Source organism: Myotis nattereri (assembly GCF_964212035.1).
Source record: "Myotis nattereri genome assembly, chromosome: 1".
Lineage (NCBI taxonomy): Eukaryota > Metazoa > Chordata > Mammalia > Chiroptera > Vespertilionidae > Myotis > Myotis nattereri.
In genome coordinates this window covers 93450415-93471684 of record NC_138075.1, presented here as the reverse complement: position 1 = coordinate 93471684, position 21270 = coordinate 93450415, and the positions used below count along the sequence as shown (strand labels likewise).

General features: G+C 44.1%; 1 protein-coding gene across 1 annotated transcript in view; it reads right to left on the bottom strand.

Moving 5' to 3' along the window:
• The window catches only part of BEND7 (BEN domain containing 7), a gene marked incomplete at its 3' end in the record, with an annotated part of 76854 nt that overhangs the window by 35027 nt on the left and 20557 nt on the right, over nt 1–21270 (bottom strand). The window contains exons 3-5 of the mRNA XM_081099245.1: nt 17425–17724; nt 13656–13778; nt 10316–10581 (exon numbers count right to left, since the gene is read on the bottom strand). Of these exons, the coding sequence (XP_080955371.1) occupies nt 10316–10581; nt 13656–13778; nt 17425–17724 (689 nt within the window). The remainder of the gene's footprint in view (nt 1–10315; nt 10582–13655; nt 13779–17424; nt 17725–21270) is intronic.

The following is a 21270-nucleotide window of genomic DNA, read 5'->3' as shown; positions in this document are numbered from 1 at the left end:
GATTAAATGAGATCTCCCTGCTTACTAATCATGGCTATGACAGAAACCAGCATTCCAAATGAATATCCTTTTAAAAACTAGACTTCCTTGGACAGAATCACTATTTGATACTCCCATGAAGACAGATAGTTAGCACACCAAATTTTCAGACTCTACTGATTACTGAAGTAATATGTTTCAATAAATTCTATTGAATACTTAAGATCTTTGAATGGTGACATCCAAAGTGTGGGGCATAATTTATGACACTTAAAGTCATTACTTTAAGAGCTAAGAGTCTGAATTCCCACTATAAATTTGGATTTTCATGCATCCCATGTACCTAAGCCACTCAGCACAACAATGTATCACATGTTGAATTTTCCTTATCTAGTGGCATTACCTCTTACACTGAGTGAAGTTCTGGAGGCAAAAACTGCATGTAGTCATAAGGACTCTTGAAAATGTTCCTGGACCCAGGTTTGTGAACATTAGCTATCTTGTTTCTCTTTCCATTTCAGTTGTGGTCTCCCTCTGCTTAGAAGTAAGCCAGTGATGGCGAACCTTTTGAGCTCGGCGTGTCAGCATTTTGAAAAATCCTAACTTAACTCTGGTGCCGTGTCACATATAGAAATTTTTTGATATTTGCAACCATAGTAAAACAAGACTTATATTTTTGATATTTATTTTATATATTTAAATGCCATTTAACAAAGAAAAATCAACCAAAAAAATGAGTTTGCGTGTCACCTGACACGTGTGTCACCTCTGACACACGTGTCATAGGTTCGCCATCAGCTTACTGAAGTAAGCTGACCCTTGAATATCATGGGTTTGAAACTGTGCGGGTCAAATTACACATGGATTTTTTCATAAATCCATGTACTGTTTTTGATCTATAGTGGGAGTCCTAGGATGTGAAGAGCTTACCGCATGTATTGTTCTCTGCCATTTTACATAGGGGACTTGAGCATCTGTGGGTTTTTGTATCCACAGGGGGTCCTGGAACCAGTCCCCCTCAGGTACTGAGCAACAACTGTGTAGTTAAATTCTGGGGAAGTCAAGAGTTACATGTGGATTTTTTACTGTGTGGGGCATTGGCAACTGTAGTTTGGGTCCAAACCTACTGTGGATAAGAGATCCTCTAAGCAGGTAAATTAAAATTTTTTCCCCTTAAGTCCCTATGAGAATATCATGTGACTTCCCTGTATAATCTAAAGAAAAATACGTAAAACAATTTGAAAGAAATGATACAAATTAATCACAGAGGGAACATTTCTGATACAGGCTTTTTATATAAGGTACTAGAGGCCTGGTACATGAAATTTGTGCGGGGGGGGGGGGGGTAGGGGGAGCTCCCCCTCAGCCCAGCCTGCACCCTCTCCAATCCAGGACATCCCTCTCACAATCCCGGACCGCTGGCTCCTAATCGCTCACCTGCCTGCCTGCCTGGTCGCCCCTAACTGTTTCTGTGTGCCAGACTGATTGCCCCTCACTGCCTCTGTGTGCTGGCCTGATCACCCCTAACTGCCCCCCCCTGCTCGCCTGGTCGCCCCTAACTGCCCCCCCACTGCCAGCCAGGTTGCCCCCAACTTCCCCCTCCCTGCCAGCCTGGTTGCTCCTAACTGCCCACCCCCCACTGGCCTGGTCACCCCTCACTGCCCCCCCTGCCACCTAATCGCCCCCAACTACAACCCCCCCCCCCACCAGCCTGGTCACCCCTACTGCCCCCCACTGCTGGCCTGGTTGCCTCTTACTGCACCCCCCCCCCCCCCGCCAACCTGGTTGCCCCAAACTGCCCCCCTCTGCCGGCCTGGTTGCCCTTAACTGGCCCCCCCTGCCAGCCTGGTCACCCCCAACTGCCCCTCCTGCCGGCCTGGTCACCCCTTATGTCCCCCCACCCCCCACTGGCCTGGTTGCCCCACGCAGCCTGCTGTTCAGTCGTTTGGTCATCCCTAACTAACCCCCCTGCAGGCCTGGTCGCCCCATGCAGCCTGCTTGTTCAGTCGTTTGGTCATCCCTCACTAACCCCCCTGCCGGCCTGGTTGCTCCACGCAGCCTGCTTGTTCAGTCGTTTGGTCGTCCCTCACTAACCCCCCTGCCGGCCTGGTCATAGGCAGCCATCTTGTGAGGGCATGAGGGTTAATTTGCATATCACCTCGTTATTATATAGGATTATCAATACCAAATTTTAGTAAGATATGTAAAAAGCTATATGTGATCATAGGTTAAAAGAGTAAAAAGAAGTGTATGAATATTCAGAGTGGGCACTAGCCCCAGATTTTCAATTGTAAATTAATAAATTAGACACAATAGTTTGTGTCTCTATGTAAAAAACAGGTAGCCAGTTTCAGACCGGCTTACTATTTGCTACTTACTATATTCCAGGCCCTAGTAACACACATTCCATGCGTTTTCTAACTTAACTCTCAGCCTATGAAGTGGCTACAATTATTATCCCCAACTTTCAGGTGCAAAAACTAAAGTTTTGAGACATTAGGTTACTTATAAAAATTACTTAACTAATATGTAATGAGGTAAGGATTTGAACCTAGGCAGCCTAGGCTGGAACTTACACTAACAAGCATATACTGCCTTAATTCAATGTGTCAATTAATAAATTTTAAAACAGCTTGCCTGGTTGATTTGCTTTACTAGCTCCCAGTGAATTGCTTTATTTATTGTGCTAAAAAGAAATTAAGAAAACAGATTCTGAATTCAGAAGCCACTTCTGTTGAAAGCACCAATGCATTTTAAATTATTTAATAATTAGTGGCCCAGTGCACGAAATTCATGTACGGCGGGGAGGGGGGTCCCTCAGCCCAGCCTGCACCCTCTTGTGTAATTTAGGATTTGCTGGAAAATATTCATAGTTATTACAAAAATAGAAAAATGTTTTTAAAAAACATTTAAAAGTATTTAAAAAAAACTGATCTTAGTGTTTCACCGAAGCCAAAAAACTAGCCAAACAAGAAGCAACAACAATGGAACAAACCTGAGCCATGCACATCTGCCCTAAAAATCACAAACCAATATATCCAACTAAGTAGGAAAAAACAGGAACTGTAAAAAAGTCACAACTGTCTTGTCTGAATACCACTAGATTATTGGGTTGTACATGTGTCAAAAAATAATATTGTACTTAAATCTAAAATTTGGTTTGGGGTTTCTGCTTTTGTGTTGGTGTAATATAGGTTTCAATTTTGTTTAATGTGCTAATTAATATGGGTTACATAATCCTGCCCCCAGAGAGAAACATTTCTGGCCACTCATTTAAAAAACACACAATTTGTTCATGTATATTTGTTTAAATTTACTTAATAAATATTTATATTCATCCCTCTAAAGATACTTAGCTAGGACTGCTAAAGTTTAAAAAGAATCAGTATTTACTGGGTGCTTGAAATTTACCAAGTACTATTCAAAGAATTTTACATAGATTACTTCATTTAACTCTCCCAAGAGGCCAACTCTAAGAGGTCAGCACTATCACTACCCCCATTTTATGGAGTGAAAGCTGAGGAAGGCGAGGGTAGGTGTGCTTGCTCAGGGTCACACAGCCGAGCTTCTAGCCCAGGTAGCCTGATCTCAGAGCCTGCACACTTAACCATTAAGTTCTCCTACCCAGAAACTCCTAAGTAAAGAGAATACACAGTTGTAGTCTAACATTCCAGTTCCCCTTTGTGTAGCAATCATCCCGTGAACAGCTACTAAGTGTTGGGCATGTACAAGAAATGTGCTAGGACAGGTGCCTGAGTCTCACTCAGATAAGGGCTCCCTGCAGACCAGGGCTTGAGAACCAGCTCCACCCCCTGGGTGTGTGAACTTGTGCTTCAAGTCGTTTATGACACGGTGTCCTTATCTATAATAATCATGCCTCAGAGTAAGGAAGAAATGTGAGAAATTATTTAGCAAAGGATAGTAAACAAATATTACAAACCAGTATACAAAGTTCTAGAAGAAAGGGCTGTTGAAATTATACTGGGGCCTTTGGGGGTTGGGGGGTAGGGAGAGAGGGCAATAACAAGGAAAGAAGAGAAAATGGGAGTTAAATTGAGGGGAGGGTTCTAAATTAAAGCCAAGTCCTAAAGCCAAAGTTTCATATGTTTATTTTATTTTATTTTTTTAAAATATATTTTACTGATTTTTTACAGGGAGGAAGGGAGAGAGAGAGTTAGAAACATCGATGAGAGAGAAAAATGATCAGCTACCTCCTGCACATCTCCTACTGGGGATGTGCCCTCAAACAAGGTACATGCCCTTGACTGGAATCGAACCTGGGACCTTTCAGTCTGCAGGCCGATGCTCTATCCACTGAGCCAAACCAGTTTCGGCCATATGTTTATTTTATACTAGAAACCCGGTGCATGAAAATTTATGCACTGGAGGGGGCGGTCCCTCAGCCCAGCCTGCCCCCTCTCACAGTCCAGGAGCCCTCAGGGGTGGGAGGTGACCCAGCGATCAGGGGAAGGCGACGCCCCATCACACCTCTGCTGCTGCCACTGCCGGCAGCACAAGCCTCAGCCAGCCCTGGTTACCTGAGCCTCAGGCGGCCCTGGGTGGCTGGGCAGCCGACATCTGAGGCTTGCCTGCACCTTGGGCTGGCCCTGGGCAAGTTGGGGGCTGAGGGGACTGGGAGTCTCCAGAGGCAGGTACGCGGAGTGGCCAGGCCGCCTGGGGTCGGGCCCGGCCTTGCTGCATGCCTGCTGCCCTGGCAGGGCTGAGGGAACTGGGCACCACCATCTTATGGCTGTGGGCGCTGCCATCTTTGAGGGTGTTGCAGTCAATTAGCATATTCCCTCCTTATTGGCTGTGAGCGCTGCCATTTTGCGACAGCGTGAGGGTCAATTAGCATATTCACTCTTTATTAGATAGGATATTATGCTTAATGCAAATGCAGATGTTTCATCACCTGTAGACTAAGTAACATTTACTAAGTACCTTTTATATGCAAGGCACAGCAATAGGATTTTCCCACATACTCTATCATTTAGTGTTTCCAAGACTGAGGCATTGACACTGCAGTTGGCTGTGATTAGAGCTCACCGTTTTTTCTACCTTTGAACACAGATAATCATTATCAGTGTTCTACCTGCAACCATCTATGGCCCCACATGTGTGCTTAGGTTTGTGTTTGTGTATAGAGATACAAATTTGTATTTTGGTGACTCTAAAAGTCACAGCATAAAAAAGATAACTTAATGCACTGTGAATTTTTAAAAATGTACAGTATTTTTTACACTTAAAAAGGTAATAAAGCATAGGTTTTATGTGTCGTATTTCATTGCTTCTAACTCTAATTTTTCTCCTGTGCTCCAAACTTGTACTTCCCATCCAGAGTTGAAGGCTGCTTCTGCTTTCTTTTCCTATCTCAGTTAAAGAAGTCAGGAACATCTAGTCAGCAACCCAGTTTTCCAAGATAGAAACTGGGGGTTACTTCCTACTGAGTTACCAAGTTGTGTACCTCCTAAATGTCCCTCATGTTTTCTCTTCAGGCTCACTGCTTGTGTACTAACCCTCCCAATCTTGCCTGGCTGACTGTAATTATCTGCCTCTGGTCTCTTTGTGTCTAGTATCTTCTCTCCATCCACAACGTTGTTCCACTTTCCATTCTAAAACACAGGTATGATTATTTCTCTACTTGAAACTTGCAATAGTCCTCTAGTGCCCATAAGAGTAAGACCAAGGGCATTGGCAAGACATTATATGTCCTTCACTATCTGGCCCTGCCCTACTTTTATATCATTATCTGCTACCGCTTGCCCAATCCTACAACTTTGGATCTACTTCTCCCAATGCTGGGTACTTTTCAGAGTCCATCTTCAGATTCACACTTCCCACCCACTTATATATATATCTAATTATATTTTCTCCAATCTGTTTTATAGGAAGATTCCTTTAAGATTATTATAGATTTTGTTTTTTCCTCTGGACTTCCACCAAATTTTAAAAGGTTCATGGCTAAGAAATAATAAGACTAAAAGGCACTAAGTTTGGATGCCTTAGCATTGATGGTCCCAACACCAAAGGGAGTCAATCTCCTCCACCAGGGACTTCGAAGTACAGCCCATCCCCATGAATGCCATTGAGCGCTACCTGTGGACAGAATTTCTTTATCCACCAATGGGACTCACTGCACAGGTGCAGTGCATTTCTGTTGAACAATGGCTTATCAGCTGGATAATGTATTCCATACTATATAATAAAAAGCTAATATGCCAATTGACCAAATGGCAGAATGACCGTTCGCTATGCCATGCACTGACCACCAGGGGGCAGACGCTTAATGCAGGAGCTGCCCCCTGGTGGTCAGTGTGCTCCCACAGGGGGAGCGCCGCTCAGCCAGAAGCTGGGCTCACAGCTGGCCAGTGCACTGGTGGTGGCGGGAGCCCCTCCCGCCTCCGAGGCAGTGCTAAGGACCCCTCGGGGGATGTCTGCCTGCTGGCTTAGGTGGGGAGTGGGCCTAAGCCGGCCGTCAGACACCTCCTGAGGGGTCCTGAATTGCGAGAGGGCACAGGCCAGGCTGAGGGCCCCTGCCCCCCCTCCGCCAATGCACAAATGTTGTGCACTGGGACTCTAAAATATACATATATTTTATATATATTTATATATTAAAATATATAAATATAATATCCTATATAATAAAAGCCTAATATGCTAAGTGTCTGGTCGTCCGATGACCTCTTGACTGTTCAACCAATCAAAGTGTAATATGCTAATGATTTGCTAAGGCCACTCAACCGCTCACTGTGACGTGCACTGACCACTAGAGGGGCAGAGAGTTGACCAGTCGCTCTAATGTGCACTGACCACCAGGGGGCAGACACTCTGACCAGTAGGTTAGCTTGCTGCTGGAATCCAGCTGACTGGGACTGAGCAAGATGGGCCGGACATGCCCTGAAGCCCTCCCTTGGTCCCTCCCCAGCTGGCCAACCTCCCACAACCTTCCCTGGCCCCGATCATGCACTGGTGGGGTCCCTCGGCATGGCCTGCACCCTCTCGCAATCCGGAACCCCTCAGGGGAAGTCAGAGAGCCACTCCCCTCGGGAGGGTGCAAGACACAGGGCTCGTGGCTGGTGAGTGTTGCTGCAGTGGTGCGAACCTCTCCTGATCGGGACTGATTGGGCGTGAGCTTGTGGCAGGTGCAGTAGGGCCGAGATGAGTGGGAGCGGCAGGTAGGAGCTGTAGGCGGCGTTGGACTGTGGGTTTTGGCCCGATCCCCACAGGCCACCCTGAGGGACCCCACCTGCGCACAAATTCATGCACTGGGCCTCTAGTGTATATATAATTTTGCTTTTCTTTATAAGTATGTTATTCTTTCATCAAGTTAATAAACACCTAAGTTTTCATGGACAATTCTAAATGTGCATTATTCAATTTAATTTCTCTTGTTAGCAAAAAAAAAATCTACACTAATAAAAGAGGAAAATGGTAATTGGCGTACGGCAATACCTTTTTCATTGGCTAATCAGGGCTATATGCAAATTAACTGCCAACTAAGATTGGCAGTTAACTGCCAACAAGATGGCGGCTAATTTGCATATGTAGGCACAATGCAGGGAGGCGAAAGGGAAAGCAGGAAGAAGCCCCCTGCCACTGACAGTGATCAGAAACCCAGGGGGGAGCTAAGAGCTGGGGGGCAGGGCAAAGGTGGCCCTGGGGCTGCCTTTGCCCTGCCCCCCAGCCATGATCGGAGAATCAGGCGCCTTTGCCGCCCTGGCCAGTGATAGCAGGAAGTAGGGGTGGAGCCAGCGATGGGAGCTGGGCACAGTCGAAACTGGCAGTCCCAGGAGCTAGGGGTCCCTTGCCTGGGCGTAAAGCGAAGCCCACGATCGCGGCGCCCCCCGCTGCCACTGCAGGTCCCCGCTGCCCGGGCCGGAAGCCTAGGCCAGAGGCGTTAGGCCTGGGCAGGGGCGGAGCCTGCAACCGCGGGGAGCTGGGGGTCCCCTGCCCAGGCCTGACACCTCTGCCGGAGGCCTCAGGCCTGGTCATGGGGCCGATCCGGTGATTGGTGATCGGAGGGTGATGTGGGTCAACTCCTCTGGCTGAGGCCTCAGGCCTGGTCAAGGGGCCGATCCGGTGATTGGTGATTGGAGGGTGATGAGGGTCAACTCCTCTGGCCGAGGCATCAGGCCTGGGTCGGGGGCGGAGCCGGGGATTGGGGGGATATGATGGTCCCCTTGCCCAGGCCTGAAGCCTGGGTCAGAGGCGTCAGGCTTGGGCGGGGGGTGGAGCAAGCGATCAGAGGGAGATGGGGGTCCCCTGCCCAGGCATGATTCCTGGGCCAGAGGCCTCAGGCCTGGGCGGGGGCCAGAGCCAGTGATCGGGGGGAGATGGGGGTCCCCTGTCCAAGCCTGACACCTCTGGCCAAGGCATCCGGCCTGGGCAAGGAGCCGATCAAGCGATCGGAGGGTGATGGGGGTCAACGCCTGAGGGCTCCCAGTATGTGAGAGGGGGCAGGCTGGGCTGAGGGACACTCTCCCCCCCCCCCCCCCAGTGCACGAATTTCGTGCACCGGGCCCCTAGTTATAAATAAAAAGCAAATTATATTTATTTGGCATGTAAATAAAATTATAATACTGATAAAGATAAAAACTCGATTTCACTAATGTACATAAGGCCTTTATCAGCTAGTCCTCAATTTATCTCTGAAGTACATTTGCAGCATAAAAATTAAAAAAGAAGAAGGTTCAGTTATTAGCATTAGGGGATGATTTATTTATTTATTTATTTATTTATTTATTTATTTATTTATTTTTCATCCCCTCCCCACTCAGGGCACTGCCCAGCCCTTATTTTATTTTTTTTTAAAATATATTTTTATTGATTTCAGAGAGGAAGGGAGAGGGGGAGAAAGATAGAAACATCAGTGATGAGAGGGAATCATTGGTCACGGCCTCCTGCACACTCCTCACTGGGGATTGAGCCCGTAACCTGAGCATGTGTGCTGACTAGAGAGTGAACCGTGACCTCCTAGTTCATAGGTAGATGCTCTACCAGTCTAGGGGATGATTTATACAAGTTAAATGATTGCTCTTGATACATCAAAGCCTATCAGAAAAGAATGCTAAAAAATAAAGGTATTAAAACTTCTTATGACTGAATATATTTTGTGTTATGGAATAATGTACCTCTGTTTCCAAATATGTGATCCACATGGGTTTGGATCAGAGCTTTAGTTTCAAAACAATATGCTCTAATCAAAGGAGCTGACTGGTCCAGAGTAAAACATTATCATCATTAATGACATTTTAAAATTAAGTTTTAGTCTAGAAAAACTTCTTAACAATTAATTATAGCATGTGTTCATGAATAAAAAACTAAAACAAAAAACCTTCGACACTGAGGACAGAATAAAAGTTTGAATGATTTTCTACTCTAAAGCAGTCACAAGGTGATTTTTGTTGCCCCCCTTTGTTAAGACCCAACATGGATACATGCTGGCAAATGGTCTCCCTGTGCAATGTGAAAGAGAACACTTTTTAAAAACAGCAGTTTACTTCTTACTTAAAAGGTAGGACCAAACTCCAATCCCATACAGGCCTGTGGGAGTTCTCAGCAGGACTCTCATCCTATGCAATCTGATAATAATAGATCACTCACTCTTGTTTATTTTAAGAACTCTCCCAACAAGTTGGGGTTGGAAACACCAATGTTCTTAGATATTATGAAGAGGGTATGTAATTGCACATTTAGCACACTATTAACAAAATTAGTTTATGGTCATTGAATATAAAATGGTAAGTCAGATATCTCAGATGTCATCCAACATTTTGGACTTGCAACAATATGCTGACTATGTTATTAAAATAGAAAACCTTTGCAGAGCATTAACCTATCATTACACAGAGTAAATGGCATGGCACTGCAGCCTAATTAGCAGTGTAGCTTGCATCTATAAAATAGAATTAGCACTACTGCTCCTTTTTTATTGTTAGTTTGTGTTTCTAGAAAGGTGTGACCTTATCTGTAAGGTTTGGTTCATTTATGCCATCTGCAAAGGATTTAATTATGTTCTTTTAGCTCTACACTGAGGAAATTGAAAATGGCCGCTTCAAAAAAATGTTAAAGAAATTAGTGAGTAGATTACTCCCTCACCCTTCTTTCAGAGATAAAGAATGAAAACATGTTTAAATAAATAAGGCATAAGATTTTCTGAAGAGAAAATTCTAGGCAAGGAAATTATTCATCATCTTCCTTTCCTCTTTCCCACGTGTGTTCTGCAAGATTTTCCAGTTTGCCTGGGCAGCATGAGTTAAGGGAAAAGCGTAGTATTTGAAAAAATTCCTAACAGTTTTATCACATTAGTGTCAGCAGCCAGAAAACATCAACTTACATCGGAGGAAGGTGATTCGAGAACAATGCCAAATCCTAGGACGTGGTTCTCCCCCGTGGAAGTGCGCTCAGCTGCCTGGAGGGCCGACTGCTCTGAGGCCACACCTGTCTTCTTCTGGGTCTCTAACGCACTGGGCTTCTGCTTCACAGTAAGAGGTTCAACAGTCTTTGGGGGCACTTTTTTCTTTTTATTTCTCTTGCGTGAGACAGCAGTTCGCTGGGAGCATATAAGGGAAATTGGGGGTTGTTGTCTGTTTGGGGTTCCAACTGTGAACAATAAACAAAAATATGGTACAGGCACTTGTGTCCAACTTAGGCAAATGTCTCACCTGTCTATCTGCATGCTCCACTGGCTGAGACTGCAATGGGCTCACCCAAGGATGAAGCACACCACATAAAGCACGCGGGACCTGGATTTACCAAATAACGGCTCTGGAGCACCTTAAAGTTCTACAGGCAGAAAACACCCCAGAGAGAACTCTGCTGCAGATGCTGGCGAATAATCAGATCGTACTGCTACAGGAGGAAACATCTGAGCATGATTTTACAAATCGCATGGCACTGTTATGTAAATGAGAACTCCAGAACTTAAACTGAGGTGTAGATATCCCTATTTTCTGGGAAGGCAGTCTCAGGAATATTCAATTGTCATTTGGGGTTAAACTGATCAGTTGCTAGCACTAAAATGGACAAAGACTGGACAAGGATGAACACTTGGGTAAGTCTGAGCAAATGAATAGTCTGGAATGACCAGTATGCCTGTACCAGTAAGCATGTGGGCAAAGCCTGCTAGTCACTTGTCAGGTCCTGTAACCCCTTCCTCACAGACATCAACTATCTCCACAGCACTACACTGCAGGCTCAGACCTGGCCACTTCTCCACACCTCAGTTTCATGTGGCTGAGAAATAGAAATAACAGAGTCCTACACGCGTCAAGCAAATGAGTAAAATCCAGAAATAGTTTGCGTTCCAAAGACAAAAAGCACTGAACAGGAACTAAGTACTAATACGGAAAATATACTTAAAGAAACAAGGACGGTAATTATAGTTTTTACAGGTGCACTTTGAGAAGTAATGTTTGTTAACCATTTAAAAATACTCTCATGGAAAATTTAAAAAAAATATGAAATTTTCATGTATTAATATGGCTTACTAAATGTGATCATAGAATATGCCTGCCTTTTTGTAGAAATACACCTATAAATATGTCAAATGAAAACTGAAGATCTTTAAATGCAAATAAATCTGGAATATTTCCTATCAGCTTGCAAATAAACAATATTTACACTTTAAATTTGATATTTTCATTTCCAGCCTATAAAGAAATTTTTAACTGTTGGAAACAAACTACGGACACCGCATATAAACTGAAAAGTTTTTAATCACCCATGCAGTAATTCAATGAGCTTATGGTTTCTCGACCTGGAGCTTGAAAAAAATCTCAGTGCCTCAGCCTTTCCCCAGAATAACTGAATCAAAATTCCCAAGCACTGAGATTTTTCTAGAGTTCCTCAAGTAATTCTAATGTGCAAGCCAGAGTGGAGAACTTTTCTCTCTTCTCTCTGAATTTTCCCCAAAGTCAAGTGGACTATTAAAGCAATTATCAAGATTGTCTAGAACATACGCCTCTCCAAGACTCACTATTCTAAATTAAAGGTGAACGTATTTTTGGTTTCAACATAGGGACTATCAGTTTTCTTCTCCTTTTGCAAGTCTAGACATAGCCAAAGTTTCTTGCATCCAGATTTTATTGCTTGATCCTACTACCTTAAAGCAAAGGTAAAACTTTCTAAATACCTGTCTTGAAGGAAATAAATTCTAGCCACACAGCATACATTTTTTGTTGTTGTTGATTTTTTTTTGTTAATCCTCACCTGAGGATATTCTTTGCATTGATTTTTACAGAGTGGAAGGAAGGGAGAGGGAGAGGAAGAGAGAGAGGGAGAAGAGCGAGAAACATCAATGACAAAGAGACACACTGGCTGCCTCCACATGTGCCCTAACCGGGGCCAGGGATCAAATCTGCAATCCAGGTACGTCCCCTTGACCAGGAATCAAACCCGTAACCCTTAGGTGCACGGGCCAATGCTCAACCACTGGGCCACACCAGGCAGGGTGCTCACCTTACTTTTATGCAATCTTGGGTGACTGAAATGTCTTAAGTAGTAAGCTTTTCAATATCAAAACCACATCATTAAATATTAAAATTTTACTAGAATTCACTTAAAGGCACCACATACAATTTCTGAACCATAACCTTCATAAATACCTTTACAATGAAAGGAGGGGAATGCTAGTCACACATGACTGTACTATTTCCTGCTTTCGGCCAAGGCCAAGAAGCTGTTTTCCCTGACAAGAGGAAAAGTTTAATAAAATGATCGATTATTTTCGGTACATGTCACAAAAAAGTTCTGTTTCTCCCCTAATTGTGAAGATTAGAAAACAGAGCCGCGATCATCAAGATCTAGACTTCTATAAAATACTCTGTGGTCTTTATTACAACACTAACAAATTGCTTACACTCGTGCCATGCCTTACAGAATTCATTTACTATCTCATTCTCCGTTGAAAACAACCCTGAGAGTGAGAGGTTAGTACTCCGGAGACAGGAGAGAAATCTGAGGCTCAGAGAAGTCACACAGGAGTAAGGGGAGAAACTGAACTCTCATCCCAAACTGCAAATGCACTGCTCTTCTATTCTTCAGCCTAAGAGGAGTGAGGACAAAAAAGGCGTCATGTAAATGAAGAAGACAAATCGTGCCTGAGCTCCTATGTCCTGAATGTCAGGGAGAAAAGCCACCAGCAGGGCCCATGCTTCCCTAAGGCTTCTTCCACACCTACCGGACCGTGTGGCTTCCACACTGTCATGCCAAGCGCCAAAGGGACTCGTGCAGGAGTGGAGGCCAAGATGCAGGCAGCCAAACAAACTGAGCACCTCAAGGGGCCAGATAAGGCAGCTCATTTTCTTTCCTGATCGGAACCTCTTTGTCTGTTCACATTCGGACAATAAGCTGAAGAACTCTGCCCACCTTCATGTATAATTGTTTCAAAATATAATGAACCAACATGTGAGGTGCTAGGAGATCAGGGGGTGAGCTATACAGAGCACATGTACATAGGTAAAGGATTAGTATTATTAGCAATACAAATTTTGTTAGATGTTCTAAAAGGAAAATAGGTTGGCGGAAAAGCTGAGAAAATGGATACCTAAAAAAATAATAGCAAGACAGCAGAGGGAAGAACTGAACAATAAAAGCACAATGAAAAACATCCCAACTGAAGATGTCAGACATGCATTAAGAATCAGGGGACTTGATCTGATGTGTAATCATTGTACCTGCTTGAACTTGCATTAATTTCCGCATGGTCTTGAGTTCTTGGAGAATGGCCTGCAATGTTGACTGGCAGTTACAAGTGCAGCAGTTTGATCCAAATGATGAATTTACCACTGGAAGTTCTCCTAAGCACGAAAGAAAAGAATTACATACTCCAAACAATACCGAAATTATAAAGAGAGGGGGAAAAGGTATCTTGACAGGACTTTGAAGCCTGTGCAATTATGAGACTGCGCCTAAGAAAAACGTACCCAATAATTTTCACAACTTAAATTTGGGGGTCTGACTTTATCTAATTATCCAGGCTTCTCTGTATTATAAGGTTCCTGCTGTTTCACGGGTGGTGGAGCCGCAGGAACGTCCGCATACAATGCGCTGTCACAGCAGGCCTCCCTCTAGTCACACCAGTTCATCTCAGATAACAATAGCTTAAAACTTCACTAGAAACATGCTCATGCTATTCTGCACAAAAATCTAGCTCTGAGAACCGCCTTACAAAAACCTGGTAGCTACATGTGTTATAAAGGTTCCGGTTAAGAATTAAATGTGTCTAACTATTAAAAAATAGTCTTAGTATTGAGCATGCTATTTCAAAAATTAAAAACTGTCAACACATTAAAACTTTTAGACACTCTGAGTGTGGTGGGTGGGGTGGGGTGGGGAAGAGTGGGGGAGTAGAGTATGGAAGGACATTTGAACTTGTACTGGCTTTTCTCCACCTTAATAAAGGCAATGATCCTATATATTTTTTCCATTCCCATTCCTTAGATTTCCCTCATTTTAGACTATTTTAACTGTTTAAATCTAATACATTTTCCTTAAAATATCAATCCTATTCTGTTTCCCTTAGAAGTAAAGAAATTATTTTTATTCACCTTAGAATAAAATGGAACATTTGGAAAATCACTGTTTCAGTGGCGTTCCCTCTGCATCAGTATCCAACCACTACCATAGAATGGACTGTATAATACACTACTATCAGTTCGGTTTTTTTCATGGGTGGAAGAGGTAAGCTCTAAGGTAGGTTTTGGTCAGTTATATCTTTTATTATACATTGTATGTAATTTAAATGTGGATACAAAAGAAAAATTCACTACAGCAAAACCATGAAATACCTAAAGATAACTTAATGTTTGGAATAGCACAATTATTTACATTCAAAGTTATAGCAAACTGAGATTTGCACCTTGAAATTGCAAATAATTTTAATGACATACCAGTCACAGTTATATATAATAATATGAATATAAACATAAAAGCTCTATTTTCAAATGAATATGAGGGAATTTCTGTTTGTAGCTTTTCACATAATATTTTCCAAAGTAAATGCACTTCCTTGTTGTATACGGGAAACCAAACTCTGTGAGCCCAAAACGTACTGATGTGAGATGTACTAACTCTATTCACACCTAAGGGCATCTTATTTCTCTTCTCTTTTCTTCCATGGCTGAAGAATCAGGAGGGCCTTGTAGAATATGCCTAGTCACTATTTTAAGTACTGTCTTTATCCTTTTTAGAGGACAAACCAACTCTTTTCAGTGTGTTATAAATCATTTTCTAATTTGAAAGAGAACTGCCTTTTTATTTTTATGGAGGAGTCTTTCAAGAGTCATCTCTCTCCAACCTGGAAGCATGCCAGCCTGTGAATCTGACACTGACTTATGTAATATTGAGGGAAACAGAAGACACCGGTACATCTCGTGGGGTCCCCTGCTATCTCATCAGCAGTGTCTCAGGATGGCTTTTCATGCATCTGAACTGGTTACTGGGAATTGTGTTTAAAAAACAACAATCAAAACAGTTCTCTTCATCTTGAAGATAATAGATTTAAAAAATCCTTTACTTTCAAGGAAAGGAAAAATGCATTACTTTTCCTTGTTTTCTTTGTGTGAACTGAACTAGAGAACAGCACATCTATACATAATTTATAGAACAAGTTACATCCAATATCAATGGTAAAAATGAACATGACTGAAAAAAATCATCCATTTTTACCTTACGCTTTGAAACACTACCATTAATTTTTTTCTAAACAATTAGATATTTATATTAAGAAAATGTTACTTTAAAGGGCTGCATTTCAACTCTAATGAAACAAGTTATGAACTATGAATCATTTGGTTCAGTAGCTGGAATGTGAAGTTAAAATGAAGGTACTAGGGTGCTATGTTATCAGTCCTCCCTTTAGCTATGATTCCTCTGAAGAAAAGTGACAATGTCAGCAAGAGGATATATGAGTAGTACACCATATGACCAGGAAGCTTCTTTTAATGACAAAAGGGGGCTCTTTCTACCCTAATGTTCAGTCTTTTGTGACAATATTGATCCATCAACGATGGGCTAAAATCTCTACTAAGAAATCACCACTTCTACTACAGAACCCCCAGTCTTCCCTGCTTCTCAATTCTGGTATTCTATGGTCTGCAACTTTTCCACTATGTTTTCCCTGTCTTTTGAAATAACTGAGCTAAGACAGCTGATTTAGGGAGGGCTTAATGTACAGCAGGTCATCAAAGAATGTCATCCTACATAACAAAGCCTAATATGCTAAGTGTCCAGTCATCCGGTCATCCATTCAACCAATCAAAGCGTAATATGCTAATGATATGCTAAGGCCACTCAACCGCTCACCATGATGTGCACTGACCGCTAGGGGGCAGACAGTTGACAGGTCGACCAGTTGCTATGAGGTGCACTGACCACCCGGGGGCAGATGCTCCAACCGATTGGTAAGCTTGCTGCTGGGGTACAGCCAATTGGGACTGAGCAAGACGGGCCAGACGGGCCCTGGAGCCCTCATGTGGTCCCTCCCTGGTTGGCCAAGATCCCCCGTCCCTCCCCGGCCCTGATTGTGGGTGGGTGAGTGGGAGCTAATCAGCCAAAGACCATCTATATAATAAAAAGCTAATATGCAAACTGACCAAACAGCAGAACGACTGGTCACTATGATGCGCACTAACCACCAGGGAGCAGACGCTCAACACAGGAGCCACCCCCTGGTGGTCAGTGCACTCCCATAGGGAGAGCGCCGGTCAGCCAGAAGCCTAGCTCATGGCTGGCGAGTGCAGCAGTGGTGGTGGGAGCCTCTCCCACCTCTGCAGCAGCGCTAAAGATGTCTGACTGCCGGCATAGACCCCCTGCCCTGAGTGCATGAATTTTGTGCACCAGGCCTCTAGTTTTCTTATAATGTTGATGAGAAAGAAATCGATTCCAGGTCTGGGCCACTATCTGTGTGGAGTTGGCATATTCTCCCGGTATCTGCGTGGGTTTCTCCAGGAACTTGTTTCCACCCACATGTCAAAGATGTGTACCTGAAGTTCACTGGCGTGTCTACATTGTCCTAGTCTGAGTGAGAGTGGGCTGTGTGAGGCCCTAGGATTAACGGTATCCTTAATCCTTGCTTTGTGCCCTGAGCTGCCGGGAAGGGCTCTGGCCACCGGTGACCCTGAACTGTAGTCAGGGGGTTGGCAAAGAATCCTCTTACTTGTTTTTAATAATCTTTCTTAAATGCATGGAATAGCTCACATTTACTTCAATGTTTAAAATTAGGGTCTTTATTTACAAGTTTGGTGGTGCTTTTGTGATAAGAAATAGGTCGTAGGAATTTAACTCTTGTTTACATTAGTCTATGGTAAAATTGATTTCATTTCTTATGCTTAAAAGGTGCAGTTGCCAAGAACCTACTGAAAACCTTAAGTGAACATTTAGGAATAAAACAACATTCAGACAACCCCCATAAGGACACTCTGAATGTCTAACAGCAATACCTACCATTGGAACTCCCCGCAGTGTGGGGCTGACTCTGGAGGGTTCTCGAGCGAGGGCCAGGCTGCCCTGAGAACTGACTCTGGGCTGGGAACTCACTCCAAGCACCCCGAGAAGAAGGGGGGAGGCTCTGTGGGGCCTCAGCAGAGGAGTTCAAACGCTGAGGCCAGACGGAGTCCAAATCCTGGGGTTCTTCTTTTAACTTCTCTCCTTCCTTGCCAACACGCTGATAGATCCTCCCAGTGCTGTCATTCAGTAATCTTCTCATTCCTGTAATTTGCTTTTTAATTTCCATGCTTTCACTTCCTAATGGGAACAGGGCACAAGAGAGCACTGTAAATTAGCAAAAGAAAAAATAGTGCACTATCAAAAATGCCACCACCCCTTCTCTGGAAATGGCAAAGATTCCTGCTTCCAGATACAAGCTTCTAGATACTAAGTAATCCAGAAAAATTAAAGGCAAGGAAATTGGCTATGGCCTGAAGAAACCAATTATATTCCTGGTGCGTCTCAGTTTAATCTCTTTCTGGACAAATTTTCTTATGGTAAAAGATTTCTTGAGTGCGTTTCATCTGGGGCACACTTTAAATTCCTTCTTGGGAGTGTTTTCTGGGTGACGGCATCATAAGAAAGCAGCTGAGGCAGAAGATGGGGGGATGGGACTACAAGCCTGAAATCCCCTGCTTGGAGCTGCTGCAGCCATCCACTAACCTGGCGGCAGTTAGGTGCAGACACCAGGGAGAATGTGTGGCACTGGTTGAGATGCAGAGCTTTTTGGGCAGCAGTGCCAGTAGGACACGGTCGGTGGAGACATCACCCTCAGAGGTGACAGTGCAGCAGCAGAGAGACATCGAGGCACAGGAGGAGGCTTTGTCTTTCTCAGCCCAACTCACAGGGAGATGCCCCTAGAACTGGGACTCAGCCCAGTGATGTCCAGAGGTTTAAGGAAACTTTTATGTACTGTTTGGAAAGAAGTATCTTCCTTTTTTAAAATGGCAATAAGTATATAAATTCTACTTTTAATGTCTAACATGGGTGAACACAGACATTACATAGATTTCCAAACTTACAGTATTATTATGTGCTGCCATATGCTTGAGAGGAGAAATATTTTAATTTGTAATAGAACCATTTTTGTATCAAACACCTATAAAGATCACAGTATAGAAACAGTAAATCATATTCTAGATTTTATGAGAACGACCAAGCACGATTTAAATGACGCAGCCAGCAGAATTTACAACCTCTTCAAGATGTCTAGAACAGGGTGTGTCTGGAGGAGCTCCCGGAGGAATTCTGGAAGATAAATCTACAGGCGAATGTGGTCGTTAGTTCCAACACCCAAACACATACTTTCCTGGCTAGCTAGCAGCATGGTTTGGGCAAGAAGCAGCTTCTTTCCTGCAGGGGTCTTGTCCTCGATCTTCTAGATCAGGGACATTGTGCACCCACCAAAGGCTGCAGCACACTGGTCTTCGCTGGCACTGCCTGGTGGCTGCCACTCCCCTCCCACCTGGTTCCCTGGCAAGAGCTGCATGGCGAGGCCACTCTCTCCCTGGCTGAGTCAGTGCCGGCTTGCTTCTCCAGAGGAGCCCTGCGCATCCCAGCACAAGGGATATCCATCTCTGTTCTGGAGATCGAATGCTATGATAAAGCACTGCTGGAGGGGGAGGGGGAGTCCGGAGGAATATGGAACTTTTTAAGAGCACATCTGCTTTGTCAGGACCTTAGTCTCCTAGTTCCAGAAGTTATACCTCTGAAAATCACAAGACTGAAATACAATGTGAGTTTTGCATACTCTGTGGAAGACCAGATTCCTGATGTGGGTTGAGTGGAGGAAAGAAGGGAAAAGTGACCCTGACTGGTTTGGCTCAGTGGACAGAGCGTCGGCCTGCGGACTGAAGGGTCCCAGGTTCGATTCTGGTCAGGGGCATGTACCTTGGTTGCGGGCACATCCCCAGTAGGAGGTATGCAAGGGGCAGCTGATCGATGTTTCTCTCTCATCGATGTTTCCAGCTCTCTATTCCTCTCCCTTCCTCTCTGTAATAAATTCAATAAATATATTGCAAAAAAGAAAAGAAAGAAGGGAAAAGTGGAAAGGGAGATTCTGGTTGTGGGCTGCCCCTGTAACGTTTAAAAACATTTCTTCCGAAGTAAAAACAAAAAACAAACAACAAATCGGGACCTGGGGCACCACGGAGGAAGAGAGTGCTGTGAAGGACAGACGCGGCCAAGGCCTCCCCGATGGACTTCACTCCGCAGAGAGCCACAGTCTATCTGACTGCGAAGACCTTTTAAAGGGCAGAAACTAGAAAAATGCAGATGCCAATGAGAGGAAAGTGAAGAGACTGTGGAGAAGGTGGAAGAAGGGCTTACTGGGGGACAGCTTCTTAGAGGAGACAGGCTGGGTGTCCCTACAGGACAACTGGATGTGTATGAATGATCTCTGGGGTAACTGAATTGTCCTACCTTTAGCCAAAGAAGCAGGGAGCAACCCTGAAAATACCACCTGTGGGGACAGGTCCAGGACCCTGAGTATACATGGGCTCTGGCAGTGTCTCCTTGCATATTTGGGACAGAAAGAACAGAGGGTCAGAAAGGAGACCTGAAGGTTGTAGGCAGGGATGACCAAAAAAGCTGAGTCCACCCACATAAACTGACCGCAGGTGAGCGAGCCGGCAGAAGCTCAGCCCCCAGATGCTGGGTGGGGCCTGGGCAGGTCTGGTCGGTAATACTGGATGGAGCCCAAGTTGTGTGTTTGTTTTCCAATTGAGGGAGCCCAAGTTCTTTGATTTTTAAAAAATGGTGCAAGGTGTGTAAGAGATTGATATTTGAAGCATTAGCCGCCCTCTACTGTCTTTCCAGTTCTAATTAGCCAATAGATCATCCAGGGATAAACACCAGGGAGAGGAAGCTGTTAGGGGCCATGGGCTATCCAAAGAAGTGCGATTCCATACAGAAATCTATTCACTTCCCTGATTTCTTTCCAAACCTCGCTATGTCTTTGCTTACACTCAACTCTAAGAGGAGGAATCTTTCTAGAAAAACAAACAAAAAGAAATCTCACTAAACTGGATCCATGCTATGTGGCTCTCTTTCTAGGTAAAACAACCTTGACTGAAATCCTGTTGAGAGTTTAGTAACTGTGCTCCTTGGCCAAGATCTAAAAAAGATTGCAGCCCTAGCTGGTTTGGCTCAGTAGATAGAGCGTCAGCCTGCGGACTCAAGGGTCCCAGGTTCGATTCTGGTCAGGGGCAATGTACCTTGGTTGCGGGCACATCCCGGGTAGCGGGTGTGCAGGAGGCAGCTGATCGGTGTTTCTCTCTCATTGATGTTTCTAACTCTCTGTCCCACTCCCTTCCTCTCTGTAAAAACTCAATAAAATATATATTTTTTAAAAAAAGATTGTAGGCTGAATTCTACCCTTCCCTAAATTTCAAGACTCTACCAGATCACTTTCCTTCACACAAAGAATTTATTAACCCCTAGAGTGTCGGGGAGCGTGATCGCGCTCCTCCTGTCTTTAGCCAAGAGTGCCGGGAGCGGTATCGCACTCCTCCTGCAGTGTCACTATTAGATGCTAGTCGTTCACTCTTTATTGACAGATGGCACCTAAGTGCAGATTACTTATGATGCTGAATGTCTGTAGTTCTAAAACTGAGCACTGGCATTTATCTGCCTAACTTTTTACAGGTACTACGATTTTATGAAGTTTACTCAGATTTTGTAGCCCTAAAGCTTCGAAATGGTGTCCAGTTCTAAGGTGCTTTTATTAGTGATGGTGATATTGCTAAATATGTCAATTCTTGCTGTGAAGATGACGATTTTGTGGAAGATATTGGAGAAGGGTGT